The 18490-nt window shown below is 36.2% G+C and overlaps 2 protein-coding genes across 3 annotated transcripts in view; one reads left to right on the plus strand and one right to left on the minus strand.

The window, feature by feature from the left end:
- The window catches only part of THEMIS (thymocyte selection associated), a 157918-nt gene that overhangs the window by 58757 nt on the left and 80671 nt on the right, over positions 1-18490 (minus strand). The window lies entirely within an intron of this gene.
- LOC114494076 (60S acidic ribosomal protein P1-like) lies at positions 4156-9189 on the plus strand. Its single transcript, XM_036025002.1, has 2 exons — positions 4156-4246; positions 8273-9189. The coding sequence occupies exons 1-2, from the start codon at positions 4156-4158 to the stop codon at positions 8632-8634; spliced, it is 453 nt and encodes a 150-aa protein (XP_035880895.1). The 3' UTR covers positions 8635-9189.

Here is an 18490-nt window from a genome sequence, read left to right on the forward strand (position 1 = left end):
TTTGGATATACTTTGTATACCCAAAGTGAGATTGTAGTTCCATTTTTAACTTTTTAAGAGCCTTCCACACAGTTTTCCATAGTAGCTGCACAACTTTATATTCCCAGCACAATGTACAAGGACTCCAATTTCTCCACAACCTCAATGCTTACCTTTTTTAAAACAAATAATAGTCATCTGAACAGCTGTGGGCTGATACCTTGTGATTTTTATTGCATTTCCATGATGATTAGTGATGTTGAACACATTTTCTTATACATATTGGCCATTGTATGTCTTCTTTGGAGACATCTGTAATCTAATCTTTTGACTACTTTTTACTCAGGTCATTTTTTTACTATTAAACCACATTATTTTCTTATATATTTTGGAAATTAATCCCTTATGTAATATATGGTTTGCAAATATTTTCTCCCATTTCATAGGTTGCCTTTCATTCTGTTAATAAGTTCCTTTGCTATGAAGATTCTTTTTAGTTTGATGTAGTTGCACTTATTTATTTTTCTATCATTGCCTATGGTATTATACCCCCCAAATTGTTTTCAAGACCAACAATTTCAAGACCAATTGTCTAGAAGCTTTTCCTACATGCTTTCTTTTAAGAGTTTTATGGCTTTGTATTTTACATTTAAGTTTTTAATCCATTTTGCATTAATTTTTATGTATGGAGTAATACATGAATCCAAATTTCATTCTTTTGCATGTGGAGGATATTCAATTTTCCTAACAGCATCTATTGAAGAGTAGGCACCCTTGCCTGGTTCCAGATCTTACAGAAAAAGTTTTCAATTTTCACCACTGAGTATGATATTAGCTATGGGCTTTTCATATATAACCTTTATTGTGTTGAGAAAATGTTTAACTATACTTAATTTGTTGAGTGATTTTTTAATGAAAGGGTGTTGAATATTGCCAATGCTTATTCTGCCTCTGTTGGAGTGATTATGGGATCTTTTGTTTTCATTCTGTTAACATGGTGTGGTTCATTGATTGAATTGCATATGTTAAACCACCCTTGTATTCCAGGAACAAATCCCACTTGGCCGTGGTGTATGATCTTTTAATGTTCTGTTGAATTTGGTGTGCTAGTATTTTGTTGAGGATATTTGCATCCATGTTCATTGGGGGTTTTGGCCAATAATTATTTTCCCTTATGTGTCCAAGATCAATAGTAGGAATGGTAGGCAACAGACAACTAAAATTTGGCATCCATAAAACTAATGGACACTGGCAAAGACCCCTGAATCATTTTTTTCAGAACTTTACAAATTAATCAAATATTTGCAACAATCCAAGAAGCTTTTATTCAAGAAAAATGACTTAATTTTGATGAGTTCTTTTAACATTTTGTCCTTGTATCTTTCCTTGAAAAGACAAACAAAAAATTATCATAACAGCAGATTCTGCCTTTTTAGAATCTCTGAATAGGTGATAAACCTTTTATCTTATAAATTCTGCTAGGACAAGATTCCTTCACTTAATCCTCAGTACTCTTCTGCCCACTTGCCCAGAACCTGACAAACTATGAAACAAATAAAAGTGTCTTTATTTACCTTGATGTTGTAAAAATATTTTCAAATAAATTTTGAAGTCAGAACAAAAAGAGCCCCAATTTTTAGATCCCACTTCAGAAACAGAACTCTGGCACCCCAAGCATTACTAACAGTGATCATTTAGGACCCCCTTACAGCTAGAGTAATTCTTTCCCAGCAGAGATCCCATCATGCCACACCTCCGCTCCAAACTCTCTGTTGGCTCTTCATCTCAGTCACAGGAGATAATCAGAGTTCTTTTCAGGGCCTGTAAAATACTACCTTGACTGCCCATCCTGGATAACAGTTATTCTTTGTTAGCTTCTTTTGTTTTGTTTTGCAATATCTACATATTCCAAATAACTGATTGATGGTTTGACAAACAACTGAATATAATAGCAGATAGCTTAGAAATAAGTCCTAGAGTTCTTTAGCTTTGCACTGAAACTGGATGAATTCTGTATATAATTCAAATATTTTTCTCAGGTGTTTTAAAAATGTATCCTCTTGTTTAACTCCAGACAAAGACTTACTGAGAGTCTTTGGGGGATAGTCATATACTCATTCCAAACATGATGTTTGCTGTACAGAATATCCCAGGTGTAACAAAAGAGATAATATATGTACATTAATATTACTACTAGTGAAAAATAGCACAAACGCTAAGGAGTTACAGAGAAACTGTGGTAAAAGTCACTTGATTACTTGGCCCCAAATGGAAAATTCTTCTTAACGAATGAAGAATATTCAGAGACTTAGATTTGTTTTACCTCAGAGGAAGATAAAACAGAAGTAGAGGGATGATTTTATAAGATTAAAAATGTTGGTAGCAATCCTAGTGTACAATCCATGTAAACAGTCTTTGTTCACCTGGTTAGCACATGGAAACACAGATCGTTGCAGCTCCAGTGAGGGAAGTCGTACACAACACCCATCTCTCCAACAATGGGCCGGCAACATCATTTTTGTATAAAACAGAAACGTGCTTGCTTCTGAAGTTATGTTACTGATTTGCCTAGTTATAGCACATTTCATCTAAAGGAAATAGCTTTACTTTGCCCTGGCTGGTGTGGCTCAGTGGACTGAGTGCCGACCTGCGCATGCAGTGAAGGAAAAAGCTTTATTTCAAATCATAAAATTTATAAATAAAACAAAAAATTAGCTGTCTTTTAGGTAAGTTGTATTAATTCCTTTTGATATGCTATGATTTTCAGATGTGTTATTTCTTTGGGTTTTGTCTTTATAACCAGCCTGTGAGAAAGATGCTACTGTGCTGTTTTGCCTATGACGAAAACAATCAACACAGATTCCATTCAAGAAACAAAAGAGCAGGAAAGTTGAAAGACATTCATACACCACCTTTCCAGAGTCATCACGGGACCAATCACACAAAGTTCCTGGCTTGTGGGCAGAAGAGCAGGGAGAAGGGCCTACCCTACCACTGGCTGCAAACCTGGGAACCTTGGGCAAGAGGCTTTAGCTATGCATCGACGATGATGATACCGCATCACAAGGTTGTGTTACAGGATTCAGACGAAATGAAGTAAACAAAACCACTATGTATAATTATTATCGTTTCTAAGAAACACACAGCTTAAAGAATTTCTAACATATCTGTCAATAACCAATGTCACGAAAATTTTAGAATCAGCATTTTGATGATGTTTCTGGCTCTCCCTGAATGCTTCTCATTTTGAACTATTTACTGAAAATCCTATGTTGCCAATCACAGCTGAATTACTGCTTACCTCTACAGACCACTCTTTTGAAGACTGATTACCTTTTAACTATGATTAGAGATTTAGTTTTCATAATAGGGGATAACAGCTTCTCAGAGTGGTCTGGCAAGGCTTTATAGAACAGCAGCAGTCAGGCTGGCATGAGCTTTTATTATTACCCGTATCTCCTGTAGCTGCACGGACAATGAGAAATCAACTTCAGTGAGCAGCACCGGTTACAACTGAACAGGTACACTTTTCTCTCGGCCTGGTCATGATGTGAAATGTTTGATTGGAAAGGTCTTGTGCTTTTAGCTAAATGGGGGTAAATTTCTTTTCATTTGCAAGAACAAGCTCTTCCAAGCTCGTACCATAGCCTCTTAGTGCCTCAATTCTGGTGTTACAGTGCCAAATACAAGCATAAATATGACATCCTTGAGATGCAGAAAAGAATATTGCTATATTTGTTTGAAAACAAATTGAGTTCGCTTCAGGAAGGAACAGGCTACACCATTGCACAAAATCAGACGCATTGTGTGATGAAGGAGAGGAAAGGGACAGGTTGTACACAGAGAATGGGTCCTGGTGGAGGCAACATGGGGATGGAATTGGTGACCCTGGAAAAGAATGTCAAGAAGGGTCACAGATACAGGAAAACTTTAAGGTGAAACAGATAAAAGAGTGAATGGGAATACTGCCATGTGCATATTGAATTGAGTGACACAACCACCACAAATTGGGTTTTGGAAGTGTAGGACCAAAATAGCAAAGGGAGAGTCTTAAACAAAGCAGTTCTTGGGAACAACTTCCCAAAAAAGTAAGAGAAGGGAAAATAGGGACCAATTTCCTACTAAATGCAGGATTAAGAAGACAAAACAAGCCCCACTAAAGCAAGCATTACAGACATGGAAAACTCTTCAGGTGCCAAAGACAGAGAAACAGACGACGTCACCAGGGAGACCATCATCTCTGCCAAATACCACAGCTCATTTTTTGGTACTTCCCGCTTTTTCTCTTTAACATTATTCAGCTAGAACAAAGCAAACTTTTTGTCATTTCAAGAGACTGAGATGAAGATTTTCAGTTACTTTTGATTATTTACTGGCCAATATATAGATACAGAATCATAGATTGGAAGAATATTTAGGCTAAAAGCAATGGTACTGATCATTTACCTTAACTTTATTTTATAGTCAAGGATGCTAAGATTATTCCAGATATCCTGACAAACTAGTAACAGAGCAAGAACAAAAATCACATTTTCTTAATTTCCAGATAATATTTAATATTGAGAAATATATATATATACACATATATATAATATTAAGACACTATAGAAAATACTACATTTTGAACTACTGGTTTAAGGCAAGTCAGGTAAATGAAAGAACTCAAGTAAAATTTGAGAAACTTCCTCCAAAACAGATGGGTAAGGAATAGTTAAATAAATATATGACACTGGGAAAATGTATTAACCATTTTTAAGAGATAAAAGTTTTTCCCACAATGCATACCATATAAATTCCTTATGGATTAAGGAGATAAATAAGAAAATATAAAATGCTCTAAAATAATCATAAATTAATCTGATTTTAAAGCAGGTCAGGCTTTCTAAGCTTAAAACTACATAACTAAATTATAAGAATAAGTATTTTGAATGTATTAAGTAGTAATGCTAATTATAAAACAAGCAACCAATAAATATGAGCTGATTCCAGATGGAAAAGCACTGATTTTGTGAGATGAAAAAACATGGAGATGATTAAGGGTCAAGGCATTAGCATGTAGAAATTTCACTTCCTTCCTAGCTATTCTCACCAGACCTTCAGCAAATTCCATTTTACTCTAAAGTAGATTGTTTATAGTTCCTTGAAAAATCAGAGAAAAAGTTAAATTCATCGTTTGAAGCACTAAAGACCAGAGTAACCTGGACATAGGTTACCTTTAGTAACCTTTAGCTCTAGGACATAGTTGAAACACCTGTGTTGAGATGGCACACAAACCTGAAGAGTGAAAGCACTAATAAAGAGGGCAGGAGGAAACTGGTAGTGATAGATATGTTTACGGCATGGACCGTTGAAGGTTTCATGGGTGTATACTTACCACTAAACTCACAAAATTACACACATTAATTATGTATAGCTTTATATGTCAAAACTATAAAATTTAAAAATGAAATTCAGGAAGAAAGTGAACATAGCAAAGGAGGTCACAGGAGAAAATATAAAGCTCCCACATAAATTTTTAAAAAGAAAGGAGAAGGGCATTGGAATGTCAAAAATCATGGGAAATTGAGGGCTTAGTTGATTTTCATTTGGGCATTAAAAAACGTGACGTTCAAAAGGATGACTGGCGATAACTGCATTGCATGAACCCACACACAAATACTCACATACAGAAACATGCACACATGGGTTTGTACATTTGCAAACATCTACACACATACACACTTATAAAGAAGTCATTGAGCAAGTTGGACTTGACAGGATATAAGCAGAAACTAACTTATTCTTTTTCTTTCATATACCTTCAAATATCTGTGGTTGTTCAAACTCTGTACAAAATCCTGGGGAAATCCCAAAGCTTTTAGTAAACAAATGGCCCATTAAAATCCATATTTGTATAACAGTCACTTAATTCTAGGCCATTTTAGTAAAATAACCAGAGCTCAAAGACCTTGCCTACTTTGACTTCTCCCTGTAGTAACTTAAACCCTCCCGAAGCTCCCAAATCTGTAGCAGAGAAAATATGGTTAACTTCTTGATTATTAGCTTTCTCCATCTCTTTCCCCTACTCGCTAACCTGTCCTTTTTACTTCTCCAGCACAGAGAAAAAGGATAAACACTCTTGGGTTGCTGATGTCGCTGTAATTTGGATGTACGGACATTAAAAGCTGACCCATTCATTCATGGAATGCTTTTGCAGCATGATTGGAAATCATCCCATCTGGGAAAGACATGGTAGCTTACTTGCCTGAGGCTAGCCACTTGCAACTCTCACTCTCAGCTCTTGGACATTAGGAAATACATTTATTGGTCACAGTTCTTTCACCTCCAGTCTCCTGAGAAGCCATACATTTGCTCTGCCATTGATGAAAGGGCAGTTTACTCTCAATATAGCTTAACCCCAAAGCGGGAAAACTCCAGTAATAGTCTCTTGTCTTTAGACTTTGTAGACATGGGGCAAATATCAGTTTCTATTTTTCTCAAACTCTCACAACCCAGTGTCAAAGGCCCCAAGTGAATCATTTGATGGCCTCATCACATAACTTGAAGTGGAGAAGAAAAATCCAAGTTTTCTTTACCCATAGTGTTGGGATAAGAGGAAAACACAGGCACAAAAATTTCAGATATCCCACACAGCAATATTTTCACTGATACATCCCCTAGAACCAAGGATATAAAGGAAATAATAAACAAATGGGACTGCATAAAACTAAAAAGCTTCTGCATGGCTAAAGAAAACAACAAAATGGAAAGGGAACCAACCACATGGGAAAACATATTTGCCAATGATACCTCAGACAAGGGTTTGATCTCCAAAATATATAAGGAACTCACACAAGCCCTGGCTGGTGGGGCTCATTGGATTGGGTGCCAGCCTGTGAAACAAATGGTTGTTGGTTCAATTCTCAGTCAGGATACATGCCTGTGTTGGGGGCCAGGTCCCCACTGGAGGGGGGTGTGAGAGCAACCACACATTGATGTCTCTTACCCTCTCTTTCCCCCTCCCTTCCCCTCTGGCTAAAAATAAATAAATAAATAAATAAATAAATAAATAAATAGAATCTTTTAAAAAATAAATAACTCACATGACTCCACTCCAGGAAGACAAACAATTCAATTTAAAATGGGCAAAGGTCCTGAACAAACACTTCTCCAAGGAGGCCCATAAAGACATGAAAAGATGCCCAGCATCACTAACCATCAGAGAAACACAAATTAAAACCACAACGAAATACCACTTCAACACCAGTCAGAATTGACATCATTAATAAATCAACAAATGACAAGTGCTGGCAAGGTTGTGGAGAAAAGGGATCCCTGGTGGGAGCACTGTTGGTGGGAATGCAGATTGGTGCAGCCACTGAGGAAAACGGTATGGAATTTCCTCACAAAACTAAAAATGGAACTGCCTTTTGACCCAGCAATTCCACTGCTGGGACTATACCCTAAGAATTCTGAAAATCCAATTCAAAAAAATCTGTGCACTCCAATGTTCATAGCAGCACAATTTACAATAGTCAAGTGCTAGAAGCAACCTAAGTGCCCATCAGCAAATGAGTGGATCAAAAAACTGTGGTACATTTACACAAGGGAATATTACACAGCAGAAAGAAAGAAGGAGCTTCTACCCTTTTCAACAGCATGGATGGAACTGGAGAGCATTATGCTAAGTGAAATAAGCCAGGCAGTCAAAGAAAAATATCACATGATCTTAGCTATAAGTGGAATGTAATCAACAAAACAAACAAATGAGCAAAATAGAACCAGATGCTTAGTAATAAAGAGCAAACTAACAGGGACCAGAGGGGAGTGGGGAGGGGAATAATGGGGGAAAGAAGGGGAAGGGACAAGTCAAGGAACACAAAATGAAGGGCTCACAGGCACAGACAATGGGGGGAGGGATTGACTATTGTAGTGGGGGAGATGGGACAGGGGAGAACAATGGAGAAAAAATGGGACAACTGTAACTGCACAACAATAAAAACAAAGAAATTCCCAGGATATGATTAACACTAAAAACCAAATGTTCTTTCCTCACTTTAACTTTTTAACCTATATTTTTCTTGATCTGAGGTGAGGCAAAATGCTCTAGCAATTAAAGAACACTTGCTTCTGGCTTGCAAGATGCAAGACTGGCTAATGTTCTTGGCGCTGACTGTGGGACCTTCACCTTCCAGGTTCTGCGTAGACAGGCTAGCAACTCACTGTGGAGCCACTTTCCCCAGCTGACCCCAAAGTGCTCCGTCCTTCTGAGGGAGCTAAGACTATGTTGGGTTGAAGCCCTCACTTCATCTAGTGACTAGCAGTGTACCAAGACTTGCCCACACCACAGCCTCCATCTGCATTTACTCGACCCTTATCCTGCAGGACAATGGGGTGAAGGTGACTGGGGACAAAATCAATGCCCTCATTACAGCTGCTGGTATAAATATTGAACCTTTCTGGCCAGGCTTGTTTGCAGAGGCTCTGGCCAATGTCAACATTGGGAGCCTTATCCACAATGTAGGGGCTGGACCTGCCCCAGCAGCTGGTGCTACACTATGGGGGCGCCCTGCCCCCTCCACCACTGGTGCCCCAGCTCAGGGGGAGAAACTGGAAGCAAAGAAAAAAAAATCTGACATGTCTGATGATGATGTGGGCTTTGGTCTTTTTGACTAAACCTCTTTCATAACACTTTCAAAAAAAGCTAAACTCTGCTAAAAAAGCAAAATAAAAGTAGAGGTTGAAGAGTCAAATGTAACAATGTGTTAAACTACACACATGTATACATATGGATATATGTCCATGTATCACTTACCATGCATACAGATACATACAGAATCATATATGTTTGTGTGCCTGAGTCTATGTTAATGAATAATGGAAATATTTATAGAACAAAATATTAATGTGATGAGATCACTGGTGATTTCCTTTTATTCTTTTGTTTTTTTCTATTTCCTAAAATAACATGCCTTGCTCATAAAACCACTTAAAAAGTATATCTATATATAAACACATACTGGTGGATCTTATTTTAAAGGTATGCTGTTAGTTCAAAAATAAAATAAAAGATCACTAAAAAAGAGTCAATAACCCAGAAACAGACTGTTATATAGAGAAGTATATTATGCGATAAAGCATGAAAAATTGGAAAGAATTACTTAATAAATTGTATTAAGATATTTTAGAATTACCTTCATAAAATTCAGATGGATTTAGTAGTCTATAATACATATATAGTATGTAGATTCACATACATGTGTACACATATACATATATTTACCTAGGTATGTTTGCACATTTGTACATATTAAGTACATGCATAAATTCAAATTCTAAAACAATTAAAACAGAATTGATGAACATGTACTGAATTGCTGGAATGGGGATAAGTTTAAAAGCAGTAAAAGGTTAAATGAAAAGGTTAACAGGTTTAGCTGCATAAAAATTGAATATTCCATATAGAAGTATTACAAACCAGTAGTCTGGAAAATTTATCTAAAAATGTGACATTTTCAGGCTTTTTTAAATACATGGACTGTAAAGGAATTTATTTAGAGGAAAGTAAAGTAAAATGTCCTTCTTTGCTCCTTCCTTTTTGCTTTTCTTTCTCCCTCCTTTTTTTTATCCTTAACTAAGGACATGCTAACTGATTTTAGAGAAAGGGGAAGAGAGGGAGAGAGAGAGGCGGTCAACTGCTTGCCTCGGGCAGGACCAAGACTGAACCCGCAACCCAGGCATGTGCTGTGACCGGGAAACGAACCTGCGACCTTTCAGTTTATGTGACGACAGTCCAACTGGCTGAACCACACTGGCCAAGGCCCTCTCTCCCCTTCTTTCTTCCTCCCAATTTCCTTACTTCTTCCCACAAGCATTCATTCATTGTTCTGTAGCAAATACAAATATACATTCCTAGGTTTAAAGAAGTACAGAGTCCAATTAGTGTGGTAAACACATAAAAGAGCTGTTAGAGAAAGCCAAATTAGAAGCACCAAACCCAGGCTGTGAGCTGGGGGTTGAGAGGCAGAAGAGTGCCAGAGAAATTCTTTTAGAACAGGTAACAATACAGAGTAGTTTAGATAAAGGGTAAAGGACAGTTTAGAATTCTAAGTCTAGCACATACTGGTAGCTCTCCTACCTTGGACAATTATTTCCAGAGCCTCAGTTTCCCTGTGCATAAATTAGAAATAATAATAAGACTAATAGGGACACTGAAAAGATTTAATGAAAATAATTTTGTTTTTTAGGATTTAGAAAGCCCCCAATAAATGATTTGGAATGATTGGGAACTCAGGAGGGAATAAAGTTTGCAAAGGGCAAATTTAGTATGGCTGAATCACGAATGTGAGGTAAGGTATGAAGTGGAGTAAACCTTGAGAAATAAATAAGGGACAGATGATTAAAAAAATTAAAAGGAAAATACAAAGTATTTTTAGCAAGAGTTAAACAGAAATATTTTCCTTTTAGAATGATCAGTACATCAGTGGTGTGAATAATACATCTGAATATAGTATGACCAGAAATAAAAAGACTAGTTGAGAGACCTTCTCAATAATCCATAACAGAAGTCATGGAAATCTGAAGTAATGAGGTATATATTCAAGAGATGCTAAAGAAGTAGAATTTATAGGATTTAATGATGGATAAATGGGAAGAGGGAAAAAAAGGATTGTTTGTAGATATCTGGTTTAGTAAATGGTGGTGGCACTTGCAGAGACAAAAAAATACAGAAGAATTAAAAGTGATTAATTTTTTGAGACATAGTAGGCTTTAGATTGTCAACTAATAGCCAGTTTCTCTCTACTTGCAGGCATTAGAGAGAGTTATACCTTCTCATTGCAAATAAACATAGACTATAATTTCTTCTGGCCAATTAAATAAGTGCAGTGGATAGAAATAGAGAGAGCAATCCCTCATCAGTGCTTTGTTCTCAGTTTATGATTCTCTGCCTCCTTATACCCACACAATAACAACCACCCATGTTCCAAAAGAAGGAGCTGACATTAATATGGGGCCCTAATGGTGGAAGCCATGTTTCAGAAAAATTTCCTTTGACAACTTACAATCTGATAAAATTTTTAGTTACTTACCAATTAATTACATTGATGATGTCCACAATTTTGTGGGGAAAATAATAAGCATCAATCATCCATAGCTTAAATTTTAATTCTAAAATCATAAATATTCTCTATGGTGCTGAGTCTATTAAACTATTGTTCATTAGTTCTACCTAAAAAGCAATAATTCAGACTTTGGTCTTGAAAAGTTATTCAATGTTGATGAACATTAATTACCTGTACAAGAGAGATAATAATTTGAGGACTAATTTCATTGGGTTTTTGTAAAAATTAAACGAGTCTACATATGTAAAAAGATTAGAATAGTGAGTAATTAATTTAAGCACTTAGTTAATTATGCTCTCCTATTGCTTATTGTTAGGCTTTTTGTGTACCTCTTTTGTTCCTTATATTTTTAACCCCCTCACAGAAGTCCATCTCTTTTTCCATGAACCACGCACTCTCCAGCATCTTCTTCTTCTCTCTCAGAACTTTATTTAGCAATTACAGTAGTACCCCCACTCATGGTTTCACTTCCCACAGTTCCAGTCACTCGCAGTTAGTCGTGGTTGATGATGGGCTCATGTTTTTTGTTTTTTGTTTTTTTTAATTACTGAAGACTGAGACCAGTCTGGATTGCAGACGTTTGGATAGTTTATTGCACACAGGCTGCCTGGCAACCATGTGAGAGAGAATTTGGCTGGGGAAGAGTCTAATGTGAATGGAACATATAGAAATGATTACAGCTCAGGGGAGAAGCTGGAACCAGAGACAATGAGAAGAAAAATAGCGTGGGTAGCGCAGTACCCATCCTTGGATAATGATGACCTTACGTGACTTTGTGTTTTATCCTATTTCATTAAGGGGTGATTGTGTACTTTTTGAACATCAGTTAAGATTTGGAAAACATCTGAAAGCAACAAACTTCTATTAAGGACAAAAAGTATGTAAATTTGTGCAATCCAAATTAAGTATAATGTCACATATTAAAATTACATTCTTATCTCTTACACTAGAAGAACAGATGTTTTTGGTTTTTACATATTGTGTAACTCCATAATTTTGGAATCAACCCTTTTCAAATTTGTAACCACATCAATAACAGGAGACAATATATAGTTCTGTGGTCTTTAATGTATACATTTATTCCATTTGGCTAGTTCTGTGGTCAGTGGCCTTCTGATTTATAGAATTTCTTCTAATGTTTTTCTTTCCTCATCAGGTTTAAAATTAGCTATGTAGCTGGTTCATGGTAAATGCTTAAACAAAAGGCATATCTTACAAAATGTTCTACTATAAGTGTATCTTGATGATTAAGTAGGGGGTAGAGTTTTCTAAGACACTATAATCATTGAAGTTAGATTCTGGATGAAGTATAAGGAAAAAAAAGTTTCATGTTGTAAAAGGCTGGCTGAGAGCTGACCCTTAAATAATGCATTTATATTACCATTTCTGTCTCTATGAATTTTTTGAGTGTTTATGGACTCTCTGATCTCTTAAATTCCAAGTTCATTTTGACTAACTTACTTACTGTCTTCTATTTCAAGGTAACTTTCTTTTTAAGTTTCCTGCTTTTTTAAATCTGAAAAAAATATCAATTTTTGGAAGCCTATCCCTTATGCATGCTTTCATAGCCATCCCATACTCATTTTCCATCTTAACATTTATCCAGGAAATTCGTTTTGGAAAGCAAAGCACAAAAATTTGTAGATCTGATATCAATGAAAATACCACCAAAAGATTAAAAAGAAATTGTTGTCCTGCAAGAATCTGGGTAGTTTAGCAAAATGTATTTGCTCAAATATAGAGCTTATGTCTTACCACTTTATTTTTAGGCAAGATTTTTATTCTAAAATAAACTCAAACAGATAAATTTAGTAATAGGAAACTCAGATAAATCTGTTTTGGGAATGACAAAGCCAGCTGGAACTTATCTCCTCTAGATTTCTCCAACTACTCTTCAGATTTCTAAAAATTTATAAAATAAAACTTAAGATATTGAGCTCAAAGAATAGAACTTAAATATCTAATAAGCCCACATTCAATTCAGTGATTCCAGGTACTGAAATGTCTACAGGGATTATTGGAAGCTGGCAATTCAAGTGCCCTCACTTTATAAATACTGTGCATTGAACATTTCAAACTGCTGATTCTTGCATCATAACTGGTCATTTCTAAACAGGGATTTCTAGGTTATGGACATTTAAGAAACTGAAAACTATTTTAACCCTTGTAAAAGCCAGAAGTCTAATGTGAAATGATTGACTCCAAATTTCATTCAAATATTTTTCCAATCCATTGAGAAATATATTTTCTAATTCCTATATTTTTGCAGCTGAAAAGTAATACTAAGACTGAAAATGTGATAATCTCATAGTTGGTGGTATTTTACTTCTTGTCTCCACAGATGGGAGAGGGAGGTGAAAAACAGTATTAACTCATGTTTTTCGTCAGCCCTTCCTCACTCCTCAAGTGAAAACATTGTCAGTTGGTTGAAAGCTCAAAGAATGCTACAATTTTGGTGCATTCAAGCATTTCCAAGTAGAATCGTTCTTCAGTTATCCCACCAGGAGACAGTGTTCTTTGGATATAAATTCTCTAGAGAGAAAGAGTATTTTATTAACAGTTTAATAAGTGGCTCATTGTTGCAGGTCAAAATTCTCTTAAAATCAGGCAATGTTTTCTAATGCCTTATTTTTACCAATTATTTTTCATTTAAAAATCACTTAAAGCATTCTTTGGCTATCTAGCTAGAAGTATTAATGTACTGCATGTCATGGCTGGAGTGAAATTTTAAGTCATGATCCCCACTTCCAGAAACACAAACAGAATTTGCAAATATTCTGTATTTCTCAATGAGTACAGGTGTCTATCTGTGCTCATTGAGAAATAGAGAATATCTACCTGGAAGGTTTCAGTTGGAACTATGATTTGGCTAACTTTCAACTCAGCACTTAATTTATTCATCCTTTGCCTCTCCTCCCATCTCTTTCACTTCCTCCTACTCAGCTGTTTACTGGCTCATGTCATTTACTAGAATACAAACCTCAGGCACCTCAAAAATCTGTATGTGTCTTGCTTTAAAAACAACTTGAATACTTGCTGAAAATATGCTAAAATTATCTCACAGTTGAAATTCCTCAATATATTAAAGAAAAATTGTAAGTTCCCTTCATTTACTTATTAATCAGATTTAAGATCCCAATTTTTAGAGTGTGTCTACATTCTACCTTTAAGCCTTTGGTCTTTGAATATTGCTAAAACACTAGTTTTCCTTATTCACAGGGAAATAGACTTACTGCTTCTGTGTTAGCCTGAAAGCAACCACCAAGAATGGATGGATACCAGTCTGCAGAAGTTGGTTGGGTATAAGAGTTGGTTATAAATCCAAATACTCTGTCTTTATACCATATCAGGGAAAAAATATATGTATAAACAAATCACACTGTTTGTGTGAAATGTCTAAATTCTATAGACAACAAATGAGTGGATATAATACTATTCTCTAAAGCAGAGATTTTCAATTGGTGTGCCACATGAATTTTTAACACATACAATACCTATTCCATCAGGAGCACAGACCTTTTTTCCCTTAGATAGTCAAATTTAAAAAATGACAACAGCCAACATAGCAATAGCCATCCAGTGTAAATGAGTCAAAATTATAACTACTTTTTTTCAGATCAGCAAAAAATGTGTTTTTTCTTGTGCTACAGAAGTTTAGTAATTAGTTTGTGTGTGCCATGCGATAAAAAAGGCTGAAAATCGTTGCTCTAAAGATCTAGATTCAGCCCGAGTGTGGGTTTCTTTAACACGTCTCAGCCTCTCTGTCACATCAGATCACAAGTAAGTCCCGGCACCCAGCAGCAGCTGCTGAAGTGTTCTCTGTGCAGCTCCCAGACACTATTGCTTTCCTTCAGCCTTTTCCAGCCCTCACTCCAATTCTGGTCCAGGCTCTGTTTTCTGTTCAATTCACGGTACCTTGCCATTAGTGCCTCCCTTGCTCTTGGCCTTAATGTCTCCTATGGGTGTTCTTGCCCAACAGAAATCTAGAAATTCTGGCAGCAAAGTGGACACTTGGGCATTAAATGGCCAAACAGTGTTAGTGAAATGCAAGATTTCTGGTCCCAGTTGCAGTCTCTGAAGGAGTGGAATATCTCATCTTTCAACCAAAGGTTTGTTTTTCTATCTGGTTATAGTCTCTTTAATCAGAATACAGAAGTTACATTTCTCCTGTGTGGCACTCAGAAGTCATAGCCATATATATCTGCGACAGGCAAACACCCTAATGAGTGTATATTCTTTCAAAGTCTCTGAAACTACTTCTGACATAGAAACTAACCTTTGGAGAAGAAGAGTCTACCCACAAAATTCCTAGTTAGAACACAATTTTAGGCCCAGCCTCGTTTATTTAGTCACTTAAAAATATTGTTTTCATCTGATTAAAAGTCATAATGTACATTATGCACACTATTATAAGCCTAAACAGTTTTTAAGGGTCCCTTGGTATATTCTCATCCCTCTGTTTAAACCCCATATATTATTCTCCCACTTAAGTATCATACTTTTAAAACAAGAATAAAACCCTTCAGTGTAGAACTTATTAGGCCTTGAGATGTGCTGTTATCTCTGTTGATACCCATCTGCCTCGCCCAGCTGTCTGTGCTCATACCCACATTACATTCTCAAATTCCTACTACAGTCAATTTTCTCTTATTTAGGTATTGTTAAAACTCAAGAAAAGTTGACAATATTACCCTGAAAAACAATTATTTCTATTGATCTTAATTCCTATAACCTTTCCTTATATATTTTTAATTTCTAAATTTCTTAGATGATCCACAGGGAAAACAAAAGCAAACTTATATAATGAAGCATCTAATTGTCTTCTTTTCATATATAATAAGATTTTTTAATGAGTTAAGTGTGTTTGAATATTTAAACTTGAATAACCCTTACAAATTGTTCTCTGAATTTAAAGCAATATTTCACATAAAGCCCAAAATATTAGAGGCTTATTTTCAATGGTAGCTTCTTGCCATTAGAATTAAAAAGAAAAATGTTCTATCGAATCACTTCAAAAGCATACATAGAAGAGCTTTAATGTAGATATCAAAAGAAATATATGGAAGAATGACATTGCAATAATAAGATATAATTGGTTACAATAATTTTCCAGTAGATTATGCAGAAACTGACAGATACCTCATTTATATTAAAACAATTATCCACCAAGCAGATTTCTATTTTCATGGTAAGAAAAATGATTGAAAATGAGGAGGTCAGTAAGTCTAAACACATAATTTATAGTATCCTTGACATTTTAAAGTGATTTCAGGAAAATAAAGCTCTTTATCTACTGCACTAAATTTGATGTAACTATATAATCATAAACAGAATTATAGACCCTTTTCAACTGACTGATAAACTTTCAACCAAGCACAAATCTCCTGACAACATCACTGAACCTAGGGTTTCTTAGCTTCTGCTATAACATTTCGTGGGACAATAAATCTGTTTTAAAAATTATACCAAAATTGTCTTTCCTTGACTGTCAACCAATGTTGTAATGAAAAATAAGAATGTACTCTCACCCTGGCTGGTGTGGCTCAGTGGATTGAGCACTGGCCTGTGAACCGAAGGGTTGCTGGTTAGATTCTGAGTCAGAGCCCATGTCTGGGTTGCAGGCCAGGTCCCCAGTAGGGGGTGTATGAGAGGCAACCACACATTGATGTTTCTCTCCCTCTCTTTTTTCCTTCCTTTCCCTCTGTCTAAAAATAAGTAAATACAATCTTTAAAAAATGTAATTTTGCTACAGATAGCTCTTTAAATGTATAAAATAACATGTTATCAAGTACCAAGTCATTCAAGTTTTAACTATTACGCAGTTCCCTTAATATGTCCTGATGCAAATGTCTCCAGGACCTTTTAACAACTTAACAAACAACACTTAACATCTTAAGAAGTTTCAGTTTATCACTATTCTTTAGAAGTAGACTTAGAACTAGACACAATAATCCATGTGAGGTTTGACCAGTGAAGAATTAGTTAAGAATTATTAAGTGGATCTAGAATCCTCCATCTATAAATTTAGTCTAAGAGAGCATTAGTTTTACTAGGTGTGAGATAACAGAAATTGTGTGTGTGTGTGTGTGTGTGTGTGTGTGTGTGTCCCTGGTTCCCTGTTCAGGAACCTTTGACCCTGGTTCCTGAAACAGGTCTCCTAAATCCTTTGGAATTTCCTGGGTGATAGGAGTATCTTTTCTCTAATGAGGAGAATCTGGGTGGGCTCCTAGGTGGCTTCTGGGTGAGAGCTGGTCATCAGAAAGATGAATCCATAAATAGAAGTTTAGAATTTTGAGCCCCAGCCCCCTCCAATTATCCAGAGGAGGAAGAGGGACTGGAAATGGAGTTAATAATTGATCATGCCTATGTGAGGAAGCCTCCACAAAAATCCAAAAGGTATGAGGTTTGGGGAGCTTCTTCTGGATTGGTGAAAACACCCATGTACTGGGAGAATAACACACAGTAACTTGGTTGGGAAGAGAAGCTCCAGACCTCAAGACCCTCCTAGAGCTTGCCTTCTCTAGCTCTTCATCTAACTACTCATCTGTATCCTTTATTATATCCTTTAACAAAATGGTAAATGAAAGTAAGTATCTCCCTGGGCTCTGTGAGCCACTCTGGCAAAGAGAGCCCAAGGAGGGGTTCACTGCAACCTCTGATTTGTAGCCAATATAGACAGGAGATGTGGATGACCTGAGGACCTAATACTTGGGAAAGGTATCTTATGTGGGTTGGGGGCTGTCTGGTGGGACTGATCCCAAAGTAACCTGTGAAAACTGACACTGTCTGCAGGTAAAGAGTATCAGAATTAAGTTGTAGAATAACTAGCTGGTGCCTCAGAATTGCTTGGTGTGGGAAAACCTGCACACATCTGGTGTTAGAAGTGCTGTGAGTATGGTAGCGATGTGAGAGTAAGGAGAGTCATAGGAAGAAGACTGGAGATTTTCCCAAAATAGTAGCCTAGACATATAGTGTTGTTTTGTGGGTTCCTCTCTTAATAAAATAGTTAACTCTGTCAAAGGGCATTTTAAAAATTTTAACAAATGCTGTAAATGCTTTCTTAGTAGGTTAGAATTTTTTTATTTCTGATTGTGATAGACATCCATTCTTTCATATCTCCAGATCCTCAAATATTGTCCCAACATCTATTATTTGAAACAACCAGTCCTCATTCCCTGCCCCATTAATCTTGACTGTTTGGGGGGCAACCAATGAGCTGACTGAACCAGGAGATGGACATGTGATCCAAAGTCCTTCTCTTTTTAAACTGTAATCAAACAGAAAAGTATTCTTCCCCTGTGATGGAATTATGAGATGCAGTAACTGTAAGCAGTAGTGTGCCTTGTATGAATTAAACTAGTCTGTGAAAATAAACCAATCTGTGATGAAAAGAACCACTCTGGCTATGT

The sequence above is a fragment of the Phyllostomus discolor genome, chromosome 4 (genome assembly GCF_004126475.2).
Source record: "Phyllostomus discolor isolate MPI-MPIP mPhyDis1 chromosome 4, mPhyDis1.pri.v3, whole genome shotgun sequence".
NCBI lineage: Eukaryota > Metazoa > Chordata > Mammalia > Chiroptera > Phyllostomidae > Phyllostomus > Phyllostomus discolor.